General features: G+C 52.7%; 1 protein-coding gene across 5 annotated transcripts in view; it reads left to right on the top strand.

Moving 5' to 3' along the window:
* The window catches only part of RAPGEF1 (Rap guanine nucleotide exchange factor 1), a 144,130-nt gene that overhangs the window by 114,415 nt on the left and 8,440 nt on the right, over nt 1-21,275 (top strand). For 3 of the 5 annotated variants that reach the window (XM_076009144.1, XM_076009143.1, XM_012744075.3), the window contains 6 exons: nt 12,858-12,946; nt 15,816-15,927; nt 17,623-17,698; nt 17,798-17,882; nt 19,442-19,534; nt 20,406-20,591. In XM_076009144.1, coding sequence (XP_075865259.1) covers nt 12,858-12,946; nt 15,816-15,927; nt 17,623-17,698; nt 17,798-17,882; nt 19,442-19,534; nt 20,406-20,591 — 641 coding nt within the window. Of the gene's footprint in view, nt 1-9,858; nt 10,117-11,008; nt 11,102-12,857; nt 12,947-15,815; nt 15,928-17,622; nt 17,699-17,797; nt 17,883-19,441; nt 19,535-20,405; nt 20,592-21,275 lie in introns of all 5 variants that reach the window. The other 2 variants (XM_076009141.1, XM_076009142.1) reach the window with 1 other exon arrangement.

The raw sequence follows: 21,275 nt of genomic DNA, 5'->3' as shown, positions 1-21,275 counted from the left end.
GAGCGACAGTTAGTAGAAACCTCGTGGGGGGGCACAGGGGGGCCAAGGTCAGGCAGCACCTCATGGAGGTTGGTGGTGGGGCGTGAGCTGTGGCTTGGAGGGCAGTTAGGACTTCAGGGAGATAAGGAAAGTGAGTCAGATATTCTGAGCAGAGGGCTCCCTGATGGATGGAAGTGTCCCTGCCAGAAGGGCATCTGGGGTGTAATTGCTTGAGGAGTAAGGTCATGGAGGGTGGTGACAGCAGCCAGCCTCCCTAGGCTTCCCCGGGACCTCCACTTGGGGAAGAGCCAGTGGCCCCCACACTGTAGGCTCTGCCTTTACCGCACCCAGCTATTTTCTGAGCTTCTCCCTTGTCAGCTCAGCCCCTGAGTTGGTCCCCAGGCGGATTCCTCCTGCTGTTCTGGGCGTGCCCGCCCTCGTCTTCACAGGCTACAGCCGGTCTGCTCAGCTCCCATTCCACAGCCACCCTCCGTTTCCTAACCTGCGCGTAATCCTGGGAGACTCCAACACAAGCATCCAAACTCCGCCATGTGGTCTTAGGGACATTCATACCAGCTTGATAAAATACATGTGTTGGGGGGGAACGAGCAAGTGAGTGAGGCAAGAAAGATGTGGAGGCCTGAGAGGCCAGCCACACCTTTCTAACTCTGTCCTGGCCCTGTCAGGTTCCATGTGTGCCTGCCACACAGGGGCGCTGCTGGGGGTCTGAGTGATGGCCTTACCGTCCCTCCTAGAAACTGGTGGTGCCTGAGCTTTCTGGCCTCTTCCTGTCCCTGGACTCTCGCTCAGTGGCTTTCTGGGCTGCTGCCTGCTACGTCTCATGGCAGCCCTGCCCAGGGGGGCTGCCCACTTCAGCCTCTGCTCCAGTCCTCCCCGCCCCCACCTGGTTCGCACAGCCCTCTCCTGCAGGTCCTTTCCCTGGCCCTGGTCTTCTCTGGTTCTGAACACTGGTGGTGCGAATCTTAAGGGTTTTGGATTTGGTCCATGTTCACTTTGTCTTTGACCAAGAACCAGGGAGACTCTCAGTAACCATTCTGGTTGCCATTGCCCTTCACGTATTACAGTGTTGGTTGGCATTAAAACAATCACCTTCCCCATCCTCCAAACTATTTTCTTTTATATTTTTTCTTTGCTAGCTGTAATTTATAGATATTTACTGTCACCAAGAGAGCTGTTTGGATGCTAGAAATCTGTTGAAATTCTTTATCGTCTTGGCTTCCAGAATTCTGGATAAGTAAAACTGCTAGCAGCACAAAGTTTTGAGTAGAAGTTATGTTGAAATGCTCATAATAACTCATTTGTTTTCTAAAAAAAATCTTCAGGGTAAGAAAGTCAAGTGTGTGTCATCCTGAGAACTTCAATTTTTTTAAAAGGATCTATAAAGCAGCTGGTATCCCACTCTGGGCAAACGAGTCATTTTCTGAGATGTTGGGCCCAGACTTTCGTGGATCAGCACATATGCTCTTAACAGAAGGTCTGAGCTTCGTGCAGACACGTGGTCTCTCCACCATGGCCCAGCCGTCTCCTCGCTGCAGCCCAGCCAGGGCTGTCTCCTCCCCCACCAACCTCCTGGCCACCAACCACCCCGAGGATTTATCCAACAGCCATCACAGACGCCACGGGCACACTGACCAGTCTAAAGGTCAGACAGGAAAGAGGAGAGATGATGGGAGAAGAGGAGAGAGGGGTGGGTGTGAGAGGGGGAGGGCCCACGTGGGGACTGGAGAACAGTCCTGTGGCTCTCAGGCTGCCTGGCACGGCAAGGTGTCTGTCCACCTGTTGCAAACAGTACATTCCCACAGTCCTTGCCTTTGTCCTTGTTTCTCCCTGATGTCATCTTGTCTTTATGGGCTTCCTGTCCTGGTCAGAGCCGAATCACATCGAGAGATAAAAAGGAGGGACATGTGTGGGCAGAGCCCCGTAGCCACCAGTCAGGGAGGTATTTCTGAGAGTGGCCTCCAGGGAGGCCTTCCGACTTTCCTGGGAGTGGTCCTCCGTGGGGGACCCAGGAATGTGCTGCTGTCCCTCATGTAAGGAGGCTCTATAGGGCCTCTTCACCTCACTGGTGGGGTGTGTCCCTCCTTGGCCTGGTGTGACTCGTGTACTGTGTAGGGGCTTCAGAGTATTTCAAGTCACTGGCTCCTAGACTCTCCCCGGTCCCTGGGTTTGGCAGCACAGCACAGTCCCCGAGTCCCAGCCCGGCCCTGCTGAGTCTCAACTATTTCTGTGCAGTCTTCTCTCCTTGCCAGGCTCAGGCTTTCTGACATCGGGGATTGGGTGGCGTGTGGCAGCAGGTGGTCATTGTTCGTTCAGTCTTGTCCTACTGAGTTCACTTTTGCCCTTCCCTGTCCCTACTATCATGTGAATGTTTCCACTCCACAAGGAACGGAAATGTCATCTTGTCATCCCCACCACGTGTTCATCATGTGTACCCATGCACAGTCACCAGGTCCTACTGAGGCTGCACAAGTCTTCGGCCTTGGGCTGGTCCACTCTTCCTCGACCCGGCACCACCCCTCTCTCCCCACCCCGGCATGTCACTCATACGGCCACTGTGACCTCCTTGCTGGCCTCCCTGCCTCTGCAGTCAGGCACCCTCCCCACTGAGCCCTGCAGCCAGACTAACGTCACTCATCCCTGCAGACCCAGGGTCAACGTTTCCCTCACTCTCCTGAGTCCGCCCATCCCCAAGCCATTCCCTCTATCCCTCCCCCAGCCTCCTCACTCCTACACACAGTTGGTTCTCTCCTGCCCCAACCTCCCCTGACTTTCCTGCCCCCATCTCCCCACCCTGTTTCTTCTTCTTGCTGTGTGAACCCACGCACCCAGCCCCAAGTCACTAGGCCTCCGTTTCCTCCTTTGTCCGGCGGGGGCCCGAGATCGTTGTGCGGGTGAAGGGAAAACGGGTGTGGCGTGTGCATGACGCACCACCAGCAGTTGATAAAAAGGAGGAGGCATTGCCATATTTGTCACCACACTGGGTAGGATTTTTGTCTGTAATGCTCAGGTTTTTTTCTTCAAGATTGCAAGTTCTCTGAGGTAGGGACTAGGTTTTGACAAACTTGTGGACTTGGTGCATGGCCTATGCCCAGCCGGCAGGTGACAGGTGCTCTGTGGCACTGAACAGATGTGAAGATCTTGATGCACTCCAAGGCAGCAAGTGGTGACCAAAGAGGGAGGCCTCGAGCTCTTTCCCTCGGTCCCCAACATTTCAGAACAGCCTGATGCTAACGTGTCACATGACAGCAGCTCGTCCCCATGCAACAGATGCATCAGTCCCAGGGTCTGGCCGAGCACCTGTTGTCTTCCACGTTTTCCTTCTCTGCTGAACCACGAGGCTCAGGCTGCTGGCGTCTGGCTCCAGTTTTATAGGTAGTTCCTGTCTGCAGAGCCCTTAACATGTTTGGCTCCTGCAATGTGTTCCGCCGTGTTTTTCCGCCCTTCCTGAGAGACCCAGGGTGCTGTGGGCCAGTGGTGCCTCCGAAGTGTCAAGTCCAGACTAGGTCCCACTCTGAGCCTATCCAGCCTTGTAGGAGAGGTGTACACAGACCAGCCCCGCTTCCAGGTCTCTGCAGCCTCAGGGAGAATGTACAGCCACCCTTGCAGAAAGCCCTGGCTCTGGAGTAGGCAGTTACCGCCTGAGCCCAGGCATGGGCATGCCTTGCCCTACAGCAGGCAGAGAGGAGCACGCCTGTGGCAGGAGACAGAACTGGCCCCTGCCCTGACGACAGGAACGGCGTTTCGAGTGCCTAGCCTTTGGGGCTTTTGAAAGAACTGCTCGGACTCAGCCGCTTCCACCCCTTGCTTCTAGACTTCCTGACGCTCTGATTTTGTTCACAGCCTGGCATTTTGGCTGGTCAGTGCTCTCAGGGCTGACATCTCCAGGACAAGAATGTCCCTGTAGCACCTGCTAATGTCATTTCTGCATCCATGACAGCCAAACTGGCCAGGTACCAAAAGGACCCCTTTCCCTGTGAAGGTCACTGGTGACATGCACCCAAGGGTGCAGTTCCACACACAGTAGCCTTCCTGCCTTTACCTTCCTGTCAGGCTGCTAGTCTCCTTGTCAAGGGCCTTCCTCACTGCTCTGTGACAGGGTGGTGTACCACAGCTGGAAAAGCCAGCATCGGGAAGCCAAGCCGTTTGTTCAGTCTTCAGCTAGAGGCAAGAGTAGAATCCAGATCCCACCATGAACAGTTCGGTGTTAGGCTAACGTTTCTGAACTGCTCACTTGACAAATGAATATTGAGACCTGGTAAGGCGAGATCGAAAGGCAAGTCCACAGGCTGGATACCAACAGGTGTGTATTCGTCCTTCATGTACTGACACGTCGTGAAGTGTAGTGACAAGCTCTAAACAGAGTTCTCAGGATGAGTATAAATTAGAGACACTGTCATGCTGTTGAAATCCAAACTGAGTAAAAATAGTTCAGTCAGATTTCTAGAACTAAATTTGAATCATTTTTCAGTCTGTACTGAATCTTTCTGTGAAGAGTCGATGCTATTCAGGTCACTACTCAGTGAACATACATACAGAGCACCAAAAATACACCGGAGGTTTCCGCAAGAGTGTCATTAGCCGTGAAGCCACTGACCAACCTGTAGTGTGTGTTTTGTTGTTTTTTTTTGGTTTTTTTTTTTTTTTTTGAGACAGAGTCTCGCTTTGTTGCCCAGGCTAGAATGAGTGCCATGGCATCAGCCTAGCTCACAGCAACCTCAAACTCCTGGGCTCAAGCAATCCAATCCTGTCTCAGCCTCCCCAGCAACTGGGACTACAGGCATGCGCCACCATGCCCAGCTAATTTTTTTTCCATATATATATATATTAGTTGGACAATTAATTTATTTCTATTTATAGTAGAGACGGGGTCTCACTCTTGCTCAAGCTGGTTTCAAACTCCTGACCTCGAGCAATCCACCCGCCTCGGCCTCCCAGAGTGCTAGGATTACAGGCGTGAGCCACCGCACCCAGCCTATAGTGTTTTTAAGGAAGAGCTTATGATTCGGGCTGCAAAAATATGTCACAGGAGAAGGAACTTAATATAATTTTTTTACTCGCCCATCTTACTACCTAAAATTCCCCCCAGCAGAATATTTGGTTTTTTTACATTCTTTGTTCTTAGAATTTTCAAGTGGTTTTTAAAAATAAACTCCACTAGGAAGTTTATTCAGAAGGGAGAGGATATTTTTTGGAGCTGACATGATGCTAATGGTGCCTCTCTTTGAAGAGACTGATGCTATCTCATTCACACAGTGTGACCTACAAAAGTGCCTTCTTACCAGGAACAAAGAACAGCCCATGACAGATCTCAAGTTCAGGTGCTTGTGGCATTGGCCTCAGAATCTACTGTTTGGCTGTGGAACCTCATCTTTTAACATTATGTAAAATGTAATTATTGTTGTAAGTTAACGCAAGTGCATCAAAGAAGGGAGTAGCCTGTGGGCCTAAGGTAGACTCGCCCAAATGGTGGCATTCATAGACCAGTAGTTAATTGGGACCAGTAAGGAGAAAGAAGACAAAGCCAGAAGTCTTCCCTCCGGTTGGCCAAATGGAGTAGCAAGGGACCTTTTCTGGTGTCCTAGGAGTGATCGTATCCTGTCTCTGTAAGAACCAAATCAGATGAGCTTCTCGCCAGGCAATCATGTAGGGTGTTGTGTGGTGGCCAAAGCCTGACTTCCTCCCAGAATCAATGAATTAGGTTCCACATTGCGACGCTTGCAGTCCCTGGTGGAAGGAAGTGTGCTCGGAGCCCAGCGCCAGTGCTGAGCTGCAGCTCCTAGGGATCCTCTGCCACACTGGAAAAGCAGCTTCCCTTGAGTGTGTTTTGTCACAAATGAGGGATAAAAATTTAAGCCTGAAAACCAGCTGTGTAATAATCTATTTTGCTAAGCAGTGTCCAGAAACACTGAAGTCATAAGCCTTGCTTGAACCAAGATTATGTAGTGATGACCAGTCTCTGGCAACTTCTCTTCTTCCCAAGCACTTCACCGTGACAGTGAGTCCATTCGTTTACATGATCGCATTTCCCGTAATTGGTAGAGGTGACAGGTCTCCAAGGCTTGGAGCTCACATCACTATGGAGCAGCCATTCGGGTCAGGGTCCCTAGATCTGTGGCTCCAGCTCAGCTACTGGTGTGCAGAACCGCCGTCCATGGACTCAGAATTTTTCATTTAAAGATCTACTTTTCTGCCTTCTTGCCAAGGCAACGCAGGGCCCGTCCCCAAGTCATTTTTCTTGCCAGAACTATAATGGAGAGACAGTGTCACTGTGCCTCACCAGCTGCAGGTAGCTTTGCGTTTTAACGAGTTGGCCACAATCTAAGCTATAAAGTCATCAGCCTCCATCGTCTTTTAGACTCTGAAGACTCAGTGGTTCTTTCAGGTGTACGTTTTCAGAAACCCAGTTGCAGATTCTATCTTTCCCTGCCCGTCCTGGAACGCTCTGGCCAGTGCACTGCTCTCTGCATCCCAGGGCACTCCGCGAAGGAGATCTCTGCATGCAGTTAGCGAGACTGCATCATGCAGAGCCGTGGGTGGTGTGGTTAGGGCCTGCCATGTGCCCAGAATACTCCTTAGCGTTTCAGAAAACACGAACTGAGTGTGGCACAGGCCATCCCCACTAACTGCGTGTTACTAGGTTCATGGTCTACCCTCCCAGCTCAGTTTCTCCATCATTATAGTAAGAGTCATGACAGTACTTTGTGTAGATTAAATGAGATGATCCCTGCAAAACTCTTAGCACCTCATCTGTACAGCAGAAAGGAAGCATTCAGTACAAGTAGTTGTGAGTAGTTCTCCTCATCTGTCTGTAGCAGTCCCCACTGGCACTTTGACTGATTATGGGACCAGGACTGGATGGAGGGCAGGGCCAGGCAGCTCCTCTCCTACCTGCGCATTTACACTGACACCCTGAGGTCTTCTGCAGAAGTTTGCAGGTCTCAAATAGGCAGCCCCCATGATCTAAAATCCTCAACCCAAACAGTCTAAGTCTGGCTATAAATAAAAATTCCCACTGCACAGAGAGCAGCAGCTCTTCAGGAGCAAAGCCAGGCACCAGCTAGATCCTAAAATAAACTCCAGGCTGTGGTGAGGCCAGCCCCGCCTTTCTGCCTGCCCCTGTGGATAGTGTGATCTCAAAGGGCTGGAAGTACTGCTCTGGGGAGTAAGTGGAGACCTGGGCTTGTTGAAAATGGTATGATCAGAGTCCTGATGCAGCTGCCGGCATCTGCAGAGCCCCCAGGGTTTGTGGTGATCAGAAAGCCTCCCCATGCATCCTCCCACCCCTCAGGGTACTTCTCAAGCTTGGCTCTTATCCCAGCATGACTGCATAGCTTGCATACCAGAGCTCTGTCTCAGAGCTGCAGGGGGAGGGAAGGCGGGGTGGGCAGGCCCTTTGTCCAAGCTATGCGGACTCCTTCCTTTCTCCTTGGTGACTACCCCTCTTCTTGGCAGTCCACACCCATGGTAGCATCCCTAAGCTTGCTTCCTCAGTCTGTGGACCTGAATCCGAACCCATGCGACAAGTGAAGCTTATCTCTCACTCTTCCATGTTCAAAACTGAGTTGCTGCTGTGAGTTAGGAAGTATTCCAGGCACTTTGATTAATAATAGAATCAGCAAATAGTTTTGGGTCCCTATTAAATGCCTCAGCTCTGTTACTTAAAATAGTTTCTAGAGTGGTGTTTTAGAGGGCAGGCTGAGAGCAAAACCTCTAACTAAACCTGCTATATGTACCCTGTGATCAGCTAGGAAGATACTACTTAGACTTGATATGTTTTGTTGTGATTACGTGAAAGCCATCTATGCACATGTAAATCAGGTGCTCAGCTGTTGCAGGGCATGCTTAAGTGCTGAGGGAGTTTACATGGGGGCATCCACGATGACAGTGTCAGGGCTTCAGAAAGAGCACTTAACAAGAATCTTAAACTAGGTGCCAACAAGTAGGTGGGTTTGGGGCAAGGCAAGAGGTATCTGTTAGCAAATCTCGTGGCAGCACCTGGGCATTGGGAACAAGGATCTGAAAATCTGGGAACTGCAGGAAACTGAAGTCACTGCCCGGAACAGAGTCACTTGGGGCTTCTCTGAAAGCACACCCCGAGCTCCAGCACCATGCCGTCCCTCCCCTCAGCCAGTGCATCCCACTCACCGTCTTCTCTCTGGGCCCCGCAGCCATGAGAGCCTCACTACAGGGTGAGCATCCTCCAGAGACAGAGGACACAGACAGCCAAGCCCCTCGCCCCACTGCCATGCCCATGAAGGCCCAGAGTGAGTGCCCAGGCCCGCAGCACTGTCTCTGGTAACTGCTGGGAGAGGCGGAAGTGACCATGTGAGGGCTGCGGGTAAGAGCCGCAAGCCTGGAGTTGCTGGACCGGGGCATGTGTCCCTACCTCCAGCTTCTCCAGAAAGAAGAATGTGAACAGAACTTCACTTGTAGCAGGCATCTGGGTGTTCAGTGTTATTTGGTCACATGTATGGCACTTCCACTGATTCATTTGACCATGGTCATCAGTTGGCCCTGAGTTTGTAAGTTAGAGGGGGAAATAAAAGGCTTAATAAATAGTGCCAAGGGCAGGTATCATGAGTCTGCCATAAACCAGCAGCCACTAGAGCTCACAGGAGCAAGAGAGCCTTGGCCTCACTAAAGAGGGAGGAAGAGCTTTAAACTCTGATGAGTGCCCCCGGAAGAGGCAGGGGCTGTCTGCACAGTGGACGGATATAGGGACTGCCTTGTCCCTTGAGTCGCAGGAGTTGTTTGTCCAGGTTGAAGGGGAGCTTTGCAAAACTTGGGTCACTGTGAGTGGCTTTGACGCACTGTAAGTTTAAAGCTTCATTTTTCCTTCCTCCTTTTCCTTGTTTCCATGGGTTCTGAAAATCCTGTTCCACAGCAAATGCATAGAACATTTGTATGAGGGATGTGCACCTTTGTGTCAGGTTTGACTTGTTGAGTCCTGGCACCTATGGTAGGCAGGTGAACCTGGCAAGGGCTTGGGACTTGGGCTGTGCTTCCCCCTGGATGGCCTCGCAGCCCCCCCCCCCCCCCCCCCCGTGGCGGTATCAGCATGGTAGCAGGCCTTTGCAGGGCATGATGACATCGCCAGGTTCTCAGCATGGGGGCCACTGATGGACCAGTGGTCTGAGAGCTCCTCTGTCTCTCTTCCAGCAGTGGAGCCTGCTCCAGGCTGCTTATCAGATCTGAGAAGCTCTGGGTATTTGCTTCCACTTCTAAGAAAGAAAGAGAAAAGATTGAGTGGGAAGGGAATTGAACTCAGAAATGTTTAGCATTTTGATACCACATTTTTTCCAGCCATTCTTAAGTCTTATGCCCTTCCCTTCTAAAAGGATTTGAGGTGAATTACAATATTTAAAAGGTAAATTACAATATTTGAAAAGTTGCAGTGTTTGACTTTTAAGGGATAAAACCTAAAAGACTCACCCAAAAGATTGAAAGTTAGTAAATACAACGACGTTGAATTTAACTATAAGGACCATTAAAGGACAAGAGGCAGTGGGTTGGGTTGTGTAGGTGATGTTTCTGTCACAGTAGAGCGTGTGGTCACTGTGCGTGAGTGTATGGGGTTGGCTCTCCCTCGGGGGCCTCAGGGGGCTGTTTTCCACGTGCTGTTGTGTACACAAGTCTCCGGTTTCAAGACCCTTCTCCAGGGAGGATGTGTTGGGTGTGGGGGGACCTCATGGCCAGAGGACCAGGGTATTTTGGTGGCATGATTGGTGGTCCTTATTAGAGTTACTGTGAACAACCTATCAGTGCTCAGCTACGGTTAATCTAATCACTTTTTCTTTTGTCTGTTTTCTTCTTCCTGTATTCTCGTTTTTGTGTTTGTTTTCCACTTTGATTCTGTAGTACAAATCTGTGTTTAGGTCCTACTCCCAGGATTTCGTGCCTCACCACCAAGCTTCCGTTCAACCTTTCCTCCCGCCTACCTCCTCTTCCTCTCCACATTTCCCACCTGTCCACCAGTCTCAGAGCTCTGACTTAGCGGTGCCAGCTGTAGCCAGTCTGCCGCCCAGCACCGTGGACGGGCCTCTCTCATCTTCCCAGGAGAGCAGCTTTCATGGGAATACTGTCTGCCTTCCTTCCGAAACCTCTTTCACTGACTCGGTGAGAACTCAACACGCGCACCTGCACGTGGGTCCGCACGGTTTCAGAAAGCGCTGTCACTGTTCCCGCCAGACACGTCTGCCCCTCACTGGCAGTCGGGGGCATCTCGGGCATTCGCCCTGAGCGGCATGGCCAGACTGGTAGCTGTGGCCACCTGGTAGGTCACAAGGTGCAATGTGTAGCCCATCCATTTCTAGAACAGAAAATTGAACCCTTTCTACAAAGTTTCATCAGACTAGGAATCTGGTTTTCCACAAATAGACTAGTGACCGTTTAGAGACAAGAAGTTAGAAGCATAAGATAGAAAATACTACCAGCTTTTAGTTTGGTTGTTTTTAGAGAAAGGTACAAACTCCTTTTGGGGGTGTGGGAGTGGCAGCGATCCAAGGCAGTTGCCTGTTCATGCAGTTGCACATAGTGCTGAGGATAGGGGGCCTGGTGTCCCGTCCTGTTAAATTGCTCGTGGCTTCACTCGAAGCCAGGGCAGTGCTGCCTTGCAGTTTGGAGTGGACAAGTGGGTGGCGCAGAGGACATGCAGGCGGGGTGACCACTCCCTGGCGTGCTGAGCTGCCGTGATGTGCTGCTGCTTTCCCTCCACAGCCATTTCCCACCATACTGGGGACCCCTGCAGTCCCCTCTTCGGTGGGGTTGTCTTTTCAGGACAGTTTGAATGGCCCTCGACACCTTTGGAGAAGATCAAGCAGGAAACTTGGGTCCTCTCTAACATAGAGGCAAGAGGTGGCAAAAGCAGCTTTGTTCTGTGACACTGTGGAGACCAGAGTATAGGCTGTCACCTTCTTTTCTTTCTTATCAAGAGTGTCCTGGTCAGGGCCAGCCCTGCTGGCTAGAGGGCCTGGCCCATGTGTCTTTCCTCTCATCCTATCTCCCTCAGAGTGAAAACGCCAGTGAGGAAGCTGGTGAGGGTGAATATGTCAATCTGTACTCCTCTGGCCAGAGCAGCGAGGAGCTGGCTCCCCCTCGAGGAGTAAGTAACCTCGGGCGGCCTGCATGTGGCCTGGCCCTGCAGGAGCTGGGCCCTGCTCTTCTGAGGCTGCTTCCCTCCCACCTGCTTCTGTTTGGCTGACCTTCCCCCCCGCAGGCTTGCTGGGAGCCAGGTTGGCTCTGTGGGAGAGGATGGGCTTCCAGGTGGCGGTCTGCTTCCAGGTGGAGGTCTGCCCGTTTGCTCCTGCTTCAGTACATGTGGCACTCCTCAGAGCCCGGCCATATGGGCCTTGTAGAAATCTGTAGGAGCAGCATGGCATGGACCCTGGCCACGGAGCCAGTTGCTCTCTGTGGGAGTCTTTCTGTCCCATCTTCTAGCGTAGAGCTCCATCTTCCGTCCCTCGCCCAGAGGCTCACAGCCTTTCAGACCTTGTCCCCTCCTCCTCCCCAGCATGCTGTGTCACCCCTACATTAACTGCTTCCCAGGTAGCCCTGCGGGTTTGTGCACACCTCCCTCTCAAGGGAGTAGAGAATTACCTGGGACCATCACCCCCCTTATGTTGCCGTCCCAGCTCCTGGTGGTCGAGGGACTGCAGTTCTGTTGAGTAATCAGCTTTCCAAGTTTTGCTTCAGTAAAACATGAGCAAGTTCAAAAGCTTCACAAATAGCTCTTCCCTACACGCGCCAAGTGGGACAAGGTCCTTGTGGGAGGGTCCATGAGGACTGAGAACTCCCCAGTCATCAACCTCAAGGGCAGGGCTCCCCCTTAAGAGTGGGGTCCCTACGAAATTGTATATGTCACACAGGGCAAGCCCCACCTAAGGCGTTAGCAAGTCATGGAACATTGAGGAATTCTCGCTTCAGTGGGATTTGACCCTGTCCTTGGGAGCCAAGCTGATGTCCCTACCTCAGCTGTCCCCTCTGCTGACCTGTGCCTCTGGCATCATCCAGCTTGGCCTCCACCTGGTGGAGTCCATCCCCCGGGAGAAAGGCTTTCCACGCTGTCTCCCTCTGCCAACAGCTGTGTCCAGGGTTGACTTTTCTTCTCCTTGAGCCACTCTCCACAGTGATGTTCCATGTATTTGTGCCACCCCAGTTCTCTGTCATGGCCTTGGTTATCACTGAATAGGGTGGGCCCAGAGACCCGGGAGGAAGCAAGTCTGCTGGAGGAGGAGAGGGGGGACTGACACTCACGTGCCTAGGCAGCTGGACCTCTGGGGACTGTACCAGGTTGAGCACTACAGCCCTAAAGACTTCCTTTAAGTCAGCAGAGTTTTGTACCTGACTGCAGTGCCCAGTGCTTAAGGGTACAGGCATTGGAGGTAACAGCCCTGGGCTCAAATTCAGGTTCTACCATTTACCAGCTGTGTGGGCTTAGGCAGAATCCTTGACTTCTATCCTTGGTTTCCTCATGTGGAGTGGGGACAGTGGTGGTAGCTCATTGAAGAGGCCACATGAGGGGCTGTGTACAGAGCCCTTAGCCCAGGCCTGGCCGGGCTCTGGTAGGCTGGCTGTGGTGGCAGTTTTTTCTTTGAGGAGGTGGAGGTGGCTTCATCTAGGTTGTCAGCTGAAAAATGTTACAAATAGTGGCACCTTTCACTCTCTCTAAAGGCAGATGCTAGTCTCAAGAGGGCTTGTGCCTCCTGTAATTAACTGCATTCACCATTAACTTGTTCTCCTCTCAGATTGTTCCGTAGGACCTTGCACTCCAAAGCCACTTGTGGGCAGGAATGCTAGGAAGACAGATCTGCCCTGGAGTGGACCACCTGTCCAAACCCAATGCTCACCTTTGTTTTCAGGAATCACCAGCCGGGAAAGATGGGCAGCCCAGAGATCCCTCAGCGGCCGGCACCATACCTGGGAAGGACAGCAGAGATGGCAGTGAGAGGTAGGGAGTCACCCGAGAGGGGCTAGGTCCCCCAAGAGAAAGGTCCTCTTAGCTCTACCCGAGTGGCCCCCAACCAGCCAGCTCTCCAGGCCTGCAGGTGTTTGATGTTGGAGTCTTTCTTCCTTTTTTTCTGATTCTCCCATCCAAGTACTAACCAGGCCTAACCCTGCTTAGCTTCCGAGAGCAGACGAGATCTGGCATGTTCAGGGTGGTATGGCTGTAGACCTGATTCTCAAAATTATATATGCTCAGGTTAGAAACTGTTGGAAAGAACAGAAAATTGCAAGAAAGCCGGAAAAATCACTAAGAATCCTACTCTTCAAAGGCCTTAACATACAGTTTGCCATTACTTTCTAATAGTCTACACCTATGTTATCCACCTTACAAGTTACCATGATAGTCTTCTCTTTTTCCATCCTGGCCAACCTTCTTTGAGTTTGGTCTCCTTCAGGTTGTGACAGGGAGCATAAAAGATACCCCTCCCCGCCCACAGACTTGTTATTGTTGACATTTGTGGACATGTGTAAATTGTGTTGCTAAACCACCTAAAAGTAAGTTGCAGATGTTGTGGCACTCGGCCCACAAGTACTTCAGCATGCCTCTTGGAAAAAATAATCCTCATTACAGTAGCATTGTCACACCTAAGAATATTAATGAATTCCCTCATGTCATCTAATAGGCAAACCATGTTCCAGTTCCCCAATCCTCCCCAAAATGTCTTATATATCTTAATTTTTTTGCAACCAAGATCAATCAGGAGTTCTTTATTGCACTAAGTCATTATGTCTCTTTAATCTTTTGTGACATTTTTCAATATTAGCATAAGCCAAACCTAACCAGGTGTAGAAATATGCAGTAAATTTCCCCAATATGGGCTGCTCTTTGGGAGGTTGAAACAGGACGGTCACTTGAGGCCAGGTGTTCAAGACCAGTCTGGGCAACATACCAAGACCCTGCCTCCACAAAAAATTTAAAAATTAGCTGGGCATGGTGGCAAATACCAGAGTCCTAACTACTTGGGAGCCTGAGGCAGGAGGATGGCTTGAGCCCAGGAGTTTGAGGCTGCAGTGAGCTATGATCACACCACTGCACTCTAGCCTGGGCGACAGAGCAAGACACTGTCTCAGGAAAAATCCCCAGCATACACTTACTAAATACAATGTGTAGGCTGCACATTGGCACTCCCACCTGCAACTTCATGTTGACTTCACCTTCTTTGTGAAATGTTCGATACGTTCAAGCTTTTCCTCCCTCGTTAGGTCATGGTTCAGCTACCTTTGGTATCCAGGGTGATCTTAGCAGAGCAGGCAATGGCTGCTTGTCATTCTCAGGCCTGAGCATGAAAGTTGAAAAGGTAGTAAAAAAAAAAAAAGTACCAGGAGAAAGAGATGCAAAAGCTTTCCAAAGGGAGCCTCGCGGAGGGCTAGCTGCTCACCCTGTCTCTTGGCTGCTCTGCGGTGCCATCCACATGATGCCTGTGTGATTCTGCTGCCCAGGCTGAGGTCTCCTAGAGTGTTAAGCAGGGATCGGTGTGTTTTCGTGTACCTAGGGGTAGAAGAGGTATGCACTGAGCAAAAGTAGCTAATGGGTTCTTTGAGCTCTTTCACCAGCTTCATTGAACCCAAAGGTGTCATTTTCAGAGTTCCAGATGGTCCTTGTGAGAGAGAAGCATGACCACGTTGGTTAGAAACTATGTGGTGGTGTGGGTGGTGTTTTCCTCCCACCCAGTCCATACCACAGGCTGGACATTGACAAGACGTGAAACAGAATAGTTCTTCCCAAGACTGGGGTGGGTTTGCTCTGGCCTACTCGTGTTCTCTTACTGAAGGCACGCGTTTTTACGTCTCAGATACTTAGGGTGAAAAATGTGATCTGTGAGCCAGGCACAGTGGCACACACCTGCAGTCCCAGCTACTTGGGAAGCTAGCTGCCCTTGTGCCCACCTGTGGGGAATGTCCTCCCTGTGCTTCAGCGTGAGGCTCAGCTCACTTGTCCCATCCCAGGGGCTTTCCTGACCTTTTAGGAGAGGCCAGGGCCCCTGCAGTGTTTTTCCTCCCCTCGGTGCTGCCCCGCCACCCCGCTTTTTTTTTTTTTTTTTTTAGTGGAGTCGGGGTTTTACTCTTGCTCAGGCTAGTCTCAAACTCCTGACCTCAAGCGATCCTCCAGCGATCCTCCTGCCTGGGCCTCCCAGAGTGCTAGGATTACAGGTCCTGCTCCCCCTTTTCTGTGTTGCCATGACCACTTGTTTTATAGTCCATGGTCCTGCTAGATCGAGTCTTGAGAACAGGAGCCATGTCTACCTAGTTTATGGCTTTTTCTTAGTGCCAGACAAAGGGTCCAATGGCGAGTTGGCCCTCGGAGAAGTGCCAGGGAGCAGAACAGCATCGAGCCATGCTGCCTTCCCCACCCGCTTGCCCGTTTGCTCCTTCTCCAGTGCTGACTGTGTGTATAGTGGGCCTCAGGAGGTGGCTGAGACCATCACCCAACACAGCTCAATGGAACCTTCTTAACCACTTCGGTACGAGCGTCAACTATAGTCGATAGCCACAGATACACGCGTACAGTCGACTATGAGTGCGGCTGTCGGCAAGGTTTCGAGGCTGGTGAGCGCCGTACTGAAGTGGTTAGTCTCCCAGTGGAATCCCTTCCATGTACAGACAGGCCATCCAGAGAGAGCAGGAGAAGGGCCCAGGTCACACGGCTGATCAGTAGTGAGCTGGGGACCCAGTGCATGACGATGGAGTTGCCACACAGGGTGGGCTCATTCAGAGAGCAGTTCTGATGCCTGTGCACAAGCTGGCACTGCCTGGGCACCAGGAAGCCCAGGGGCCTGCAGGATGTTTGCAATACAAACCGCTTCTCCCTCCAGGGGCCCAAAGTCACCAGATGCTCTGGAGTCGGCCGAGTCGGAGGAGGAAGTGGATGAACTGTCCCTCATTGACCACAATGAGATTATGGCCAGGCTGACGCTCAAGCAAGAGGTAAAGACTCCCAGGTCTGGATTTCACAGTCTGGCCCCACAGAGGGAGAGCAAGGGGGCCAAGTAGAGTGTGACCTTGAGGTGTCTCGAGCACAGAGACCCAAGCCAGGCGTGGAGGCCAAGTCTCAGTGCTCCTGGTGGAGCTCAGCTCTGGGCTCCCAGAGCGGTGATGCCAGGGAAAATATGCTCTCTCCTTCTCTTGATGCTTCTGGAAAGTGATTTTGGTTATGCTGTAGCATCCCTGTGCCTCAAATGACAGGACTCCTGAGAGTGTTGTGAGGATGAAATCCACGTGAGTGCTCAGCGCAGAGCCTGCATGGGGTGAGCCCTCACCAGTGTGGGACATTTTTCTATTGTTGATAAAATAGCCCCACGATAGCCTCAGCCGGGAGACACCAGCTGATTGAGAAAACTCAGGCCTGGACAGTGTAGCTGCTTTCGTCCTGTGCCTTGTCTACAGAGCCTTGTTGGTGAAAACAGTGCCCAAACCTGTCACAATAAGAGGAAATTGGACTGAGAGAGCTTTGCCTCTTCCTTTGACTATGCATTTCTGGAAATGCAAAGGAACGGCTTCATAAAGTAGCCCTGACCTTCCCTCCCCCCGCCCTCCCAGGGAGGTAGCTGTGTTCCTGGGCTTTGATGTGCTGATAGTCACACACAAACATGCAGACAAAAAGGCAGATGCTGCCGTTTGCATGCTCCTGGCCCAGGCCAGGCCGGCTCCGGCTGTGGCAACGAGCAACCCGGGATGTTGTCTGCCCCGGGGCTGTCAGGGCACTGAGAGTCCTGACAGAAGTGACATCTCATGATCCTTGCCATAAATTTCTTCCTTAAAACCAGGTCAGAGGCATAACCCCTACCTCTGGAGGTAAATCGAGGACACTCCCAGAACCCTAGGCTTGAGGGGTGAAAGATCTAAGCCCTAAGAAGACAAGGCGCCTTAGAGTGGGTGCTGCGGCAGCAGGGGCTTGAGGGAGTGTGGGGGCAGAGAAAGGCCCTGGGTGTTTGTCCTGGCCTGGTTTGCTGGCCCCTGTAACAGTGCCTTTTGGCCCCAGGCCAGGTGGTTAAAGCTCTGCTTGCTCTCATGGAAACAGATTTGCTCCTTAATGACAGCTAGGGGTTGATGGTCATTTAAGCAGCATCTGATGTCATCAAACATCTTTGTGACACTCTCACTCCTCTAATGAAGGGCTTCGTGGAAGAACCTGCAGTAATACTAGTGACTGCCTCTTCTACTTGGGGAAAAGGGTTTAGACTTAGGGCAGCTTACTGCAGTTTGGGGAATATTAACATGCTAATATATAGTCCTTTTCTCCACTGGCATCCTGGCAGCTGACTATCCTGCCTCCCTGTGGGTTCCCACTGTCCCCCCCCTATGAAGACGTCCACCTCCCCTCTGGCCCATGGATTGGTGAGCAGGGGAAGGTCGAATGGCACTGTGTCCCCTGACCCAGCTTTGTCCTCAAAACAGCCCTGGAGCCTGGGCAGCTTTCAGGCCATCCAGCTCCCAAACACGGTTCAGTCTGCGCCTGTCACTGAGCATGGGTGGTGGGCTGCAGAGGCAGCCCTGGCCTTGCAGCAGGGCCACACTGCAGAACAGCCTCTTGGTCATCTCATCCCTGCCTGGTCCTTCCTAAACTTACTTTCTTAAGGGCACGCACTGCCTCATGCCCCTCCTTGTCTGTTTTCATTACAGGGCGACGATGGGCCAGACGTCCGTGGAGGATCAGGGGACATCTTACTGGTCCACGCTACAGAGACGGACAGGAAAGGTAGGGCACCCCTCCCTGGGCAGCTTAGTCAGCAGGGACTTGCCTCTGGGACCATGCTTTGTGCCCTGACTCAGTGGCTCCCGTCGCTTCTCCCTCCAGACTTGGTGCTGTACTGCGAGGCCTTCCTGACCACCTACAGGACCTTCATCACCCCAGAGGAGCTCATCAAGAAGCTGCAGTACAGATATCCTTGCCCAGCCCCACCTCGCACCGAGGCCTTTCCCACCCACTCTGCCCCAGTGCAAGGGTACAAGTGATGCGTTGGGCAGCAGTGTGATCAAGGTGGGGACGTGGGAGTCCCCTCAATCTGCGATTTGCCCCATGGGCCACCCTTGGTAAATGTACCCCATACAGTAGTGGCTGAGGAAGACCCCAGAGGCTTGGAAGGACCCACTTTTTTTTGTTGCCCACTTCCTCTCTTCAAGTCCAAACCTGCCTGTGCAGCCAAAGCTAACCGCGGCTGCTCCTCCAGGAGGGCAGCCCATGACTGCCATCTGCTGGACAGCTGCCACTGCCGGGGCAAAAAGTGGAGTCCTCCAGCCCTCCTCCTCCCCTTCCCGCAGGCCTCGAGCCTCCCCGGTCCCCCTCAGGGTCTCCTGCAAATCTTACTGTGGCCCTTAGACTGCCCTGCATGTCAAGACGGACGTGGACGTTTCTCCCTGGTAGGACTCGGGTCGGGTCCCCTGGCACTTTCTGTCACTCAAGAGCACCTGCTCACAGGCCCGGCTCAGCCAATGGCAGTCACTCACCTGTGGAGAGCTTACTCAGGCAAGATGTACATTTACACGTGTGACATCAGCTATAAGACCACCGTGTTATGCATGGTGCCACTTATAATTTCTTGTCATGTAATTGAGGAAACCGAGGCTCAGAGAGGCTCAGAGAGGTGAAGGATCTGACGACCCATCTGGCTGCTTGGTGGCAGAGCGGCCACAGCCCCCTTCCTCTGCCTCCAGCACTCAGGTTCTCAGTCTCTGCCCTGAGTGGCCGCCTCAGGCCCATGCCTGGGCACCAAGCTCTGGGCCCAGGTGGCCACGAGCCCGTGCTGAGGCCAAGCAGACTGTCCCTAGTGCAAGGCTCCGTCCTGAGCCCAGGACATGGAAGGCTGTGGGTCGCTGGAGAGCAAGCAGGACAGAATCAGGGAGGGTCTGGGGAGTCGATGGCAAACACAACAGTGCGGCAGGAAGCCACAGCCTCCCACTTCAAGGGACAGTGAGAGCTGGTCGAGGTTTGAAGGGCTGGCACGGAGACGAGCCAGTATGGAGCTTGCTGCTCTGGGAAGGGAGACCTTGCCCAACATCACAGAAGCAAGGCTCCTGGGAGGGTGTCCAAGCTAGAGCAGCCCATGGCCCAGGGAGATAGTCTCGGCGTGGAAACTCACGGACAGAGCAGAGGGAGGCACCTCTGGCCTGTAGACCTGCCAGAGAGGCCTGGGGTTTGAGGGTGTTTGGTATGGGACCACTTCTCTACCTGAAGCTCAGCAGAACATCCTTCAGGTGCCAGTAATGTCACAGAGCCTTGGGTTGAAGCCAGCAGAAAGGCAGGCAGGCGAGGGAAGCAGCTGGGAACAGGCCTGTGGTGAAGGAGGTTTGGGCTCAAATCTCAGCTTTGCACTCTGGATGCGAACGCTTCACTCGCAGGGTTCCTGGCGCATAGTAAGCACTTGATAAATTATAGCTAGAAGGCAGCCCTCCACTTGCGTCTCCCCCACCATGTGGCTTATGTCTTTAACCCACGCTCCACATACGAGAAGTTCTCTCCGTTTGCCGACACGTTCAAGAAGCGAGTCAGCAAGAACACGTTCTTCGTGCTGGTACGGGTGGTGGACGAGCTCTGGTGAGTGCATCCTCTCGGGCTCTGCCCTGCAGACAGCTCAGTGGGCCCGGGTGGGCCTCAGGGTGCTGTGGGCTTCCCTGCTGAGATGGGCAGCCTGTCCCCGTTCCACCCGCCTCTCATGGGGGTGAACACCCACTGAGCACAGAGCTCTGGTCAGGGATGGCTCTTGCCTGCTTTGTCAGCACCCTTTGAGAGAATGACTTGTCCCCCATAGGCCAGGGTGAGGTGTCTCTCCAGCCCCAGCCCAGGCCCTAAATTTCCCACAGGAGAGGAACCTGTACCGCCCAGAGCCATCCCTCTTGCAGGTATTATAGGACCAGTCCACAGCCAGCTATGCTCTTAGCCATCAGCATTTCCATGGTCATCTGTCTGATTCTTTGACACAGCACTTGCCATTTTCATTCATTTAACAAATACCCATCAAGGAGGTCTTTCCTGGGTATGGAGAGTCAGAGGTAGATGGAACAGCCTGGCCCCTACCTTCTGCTGGGGAGATGACTGTGGCCAGTGGCTGCACAACTAGGGAACAGCCATGGCATGGACGGTTTTCAAGGTGTAGTTCAGGAGCTCTCCCAGGGCAGGATTGGTGTGGGATTTGTCTCTGTAGCCAGTCCCCAGCTTTGTCCTTGGCACTTGTCCAGTGCCAGCAAACGTTTGTTGAGGGAGTGGCAGGTGTTTCTTACGCTGAGACCACTCTCAGCACTTCTGAGGGTGCAGCCGCCGTCCCTAGATCTTCTCTCTTGCTCTCTTCCCATGGAAGGTTTCCAGATATGTACTGATCGCTGCTGCATGGCCTTTGGGTATCTGGAGGTGGATTCCAGATCTTCTGGGTCTTGTTCTTGCCCCCTCACCTGTGCCTTTGGCCCTTTAGCCTAGTGGAGTTGACAGAGGAGATCCTGAAGCTGTTGATGGAGCTGGTCTTTCGCCTGGTATGCAACGGGGAGCTCAGCCTGGCCCGCGTGCTCCGGAAGAACATCCTGGACAAGATGGAGCAGAAGAAGCTGCTCAGGTGTGCCAACTCCGACCAGCCGCTGGCAGCCAGGGGGGTAGCAGCCAGGTAAGCAGCCAGCTTCCCCAGTCTCCACCGCCTCTGGCAAGAACTGTGCCCAAGAGCTGCCTTGCTATGGCACTTTCCTCAGTTTACCCTCCCCCAGTCCCCTACAGTCTCACATCCTGGTTCTGCCCAGGCTCTGTGACAAGGTGCCTCAGGGACAGCCCAATGGGTCCCCTGTGGCTGGGCCTCTTCTTCAGAAGTTGTATGCTGGTGATGGAGTCACCTTGTCACCAGGAAGCAAGATAGCAGGGCACGTAGGGCTGCGTAGGACAGAGGTAGAGAAGTGTGTTCCGGGCTGTGGTTGCTCTGCGTGGCCTTGCCAGCGTTAACAGAGCAGCCTCCAAGGCCCTGATGAAAGTTCCATTCTGCTGCCTACCTCTACCCCAGCCAGAGGCGAGTTTCAGTTCCGGCTGTAGATATTGTTGCTTGACGGGCTCCTTTTTAGTGAGTGCTCAGCTTTTGTTTAAGGGTGCCATCTCTGTTCTCCTGGCCCCTGGAAGTGGGGTTGGGCTGTGAGCGAGAGTCCTCAGGCCTCTGAATTCACAAGGGAACTCCATCTCCTGATTCTAAAAGCTGCAGGACATACCTAGCAGAGGCGGGAGGGGAAGGCAGACAGCGTCATCCTGGGGAGAAACGTGGGGCCCAGAGGGACCCAAGGAGCAGCTGGTGCTGGCCTGTTCCATGGCC

Source organism: Microcebus murinus, chromosome 12 (genome assembly GCF_040939455.1).
Source record: "Microcebus murinus isolate Inina chromosome 12, M.murinus_Inina_mat1.0, whole genome shotgun sequence".
Taxonomy (NCBI): Eukaryota; Metazoa; Chordata; class Mammalia; order Primates; family Cheirogaleidae; genus Microcebus; species Microcebus murinus.
The sequence above is the reverse complement of the archived record's forward strand: the minus strand, read 5'-3'. Positions and strand labels throughout refer to the sequence as shown.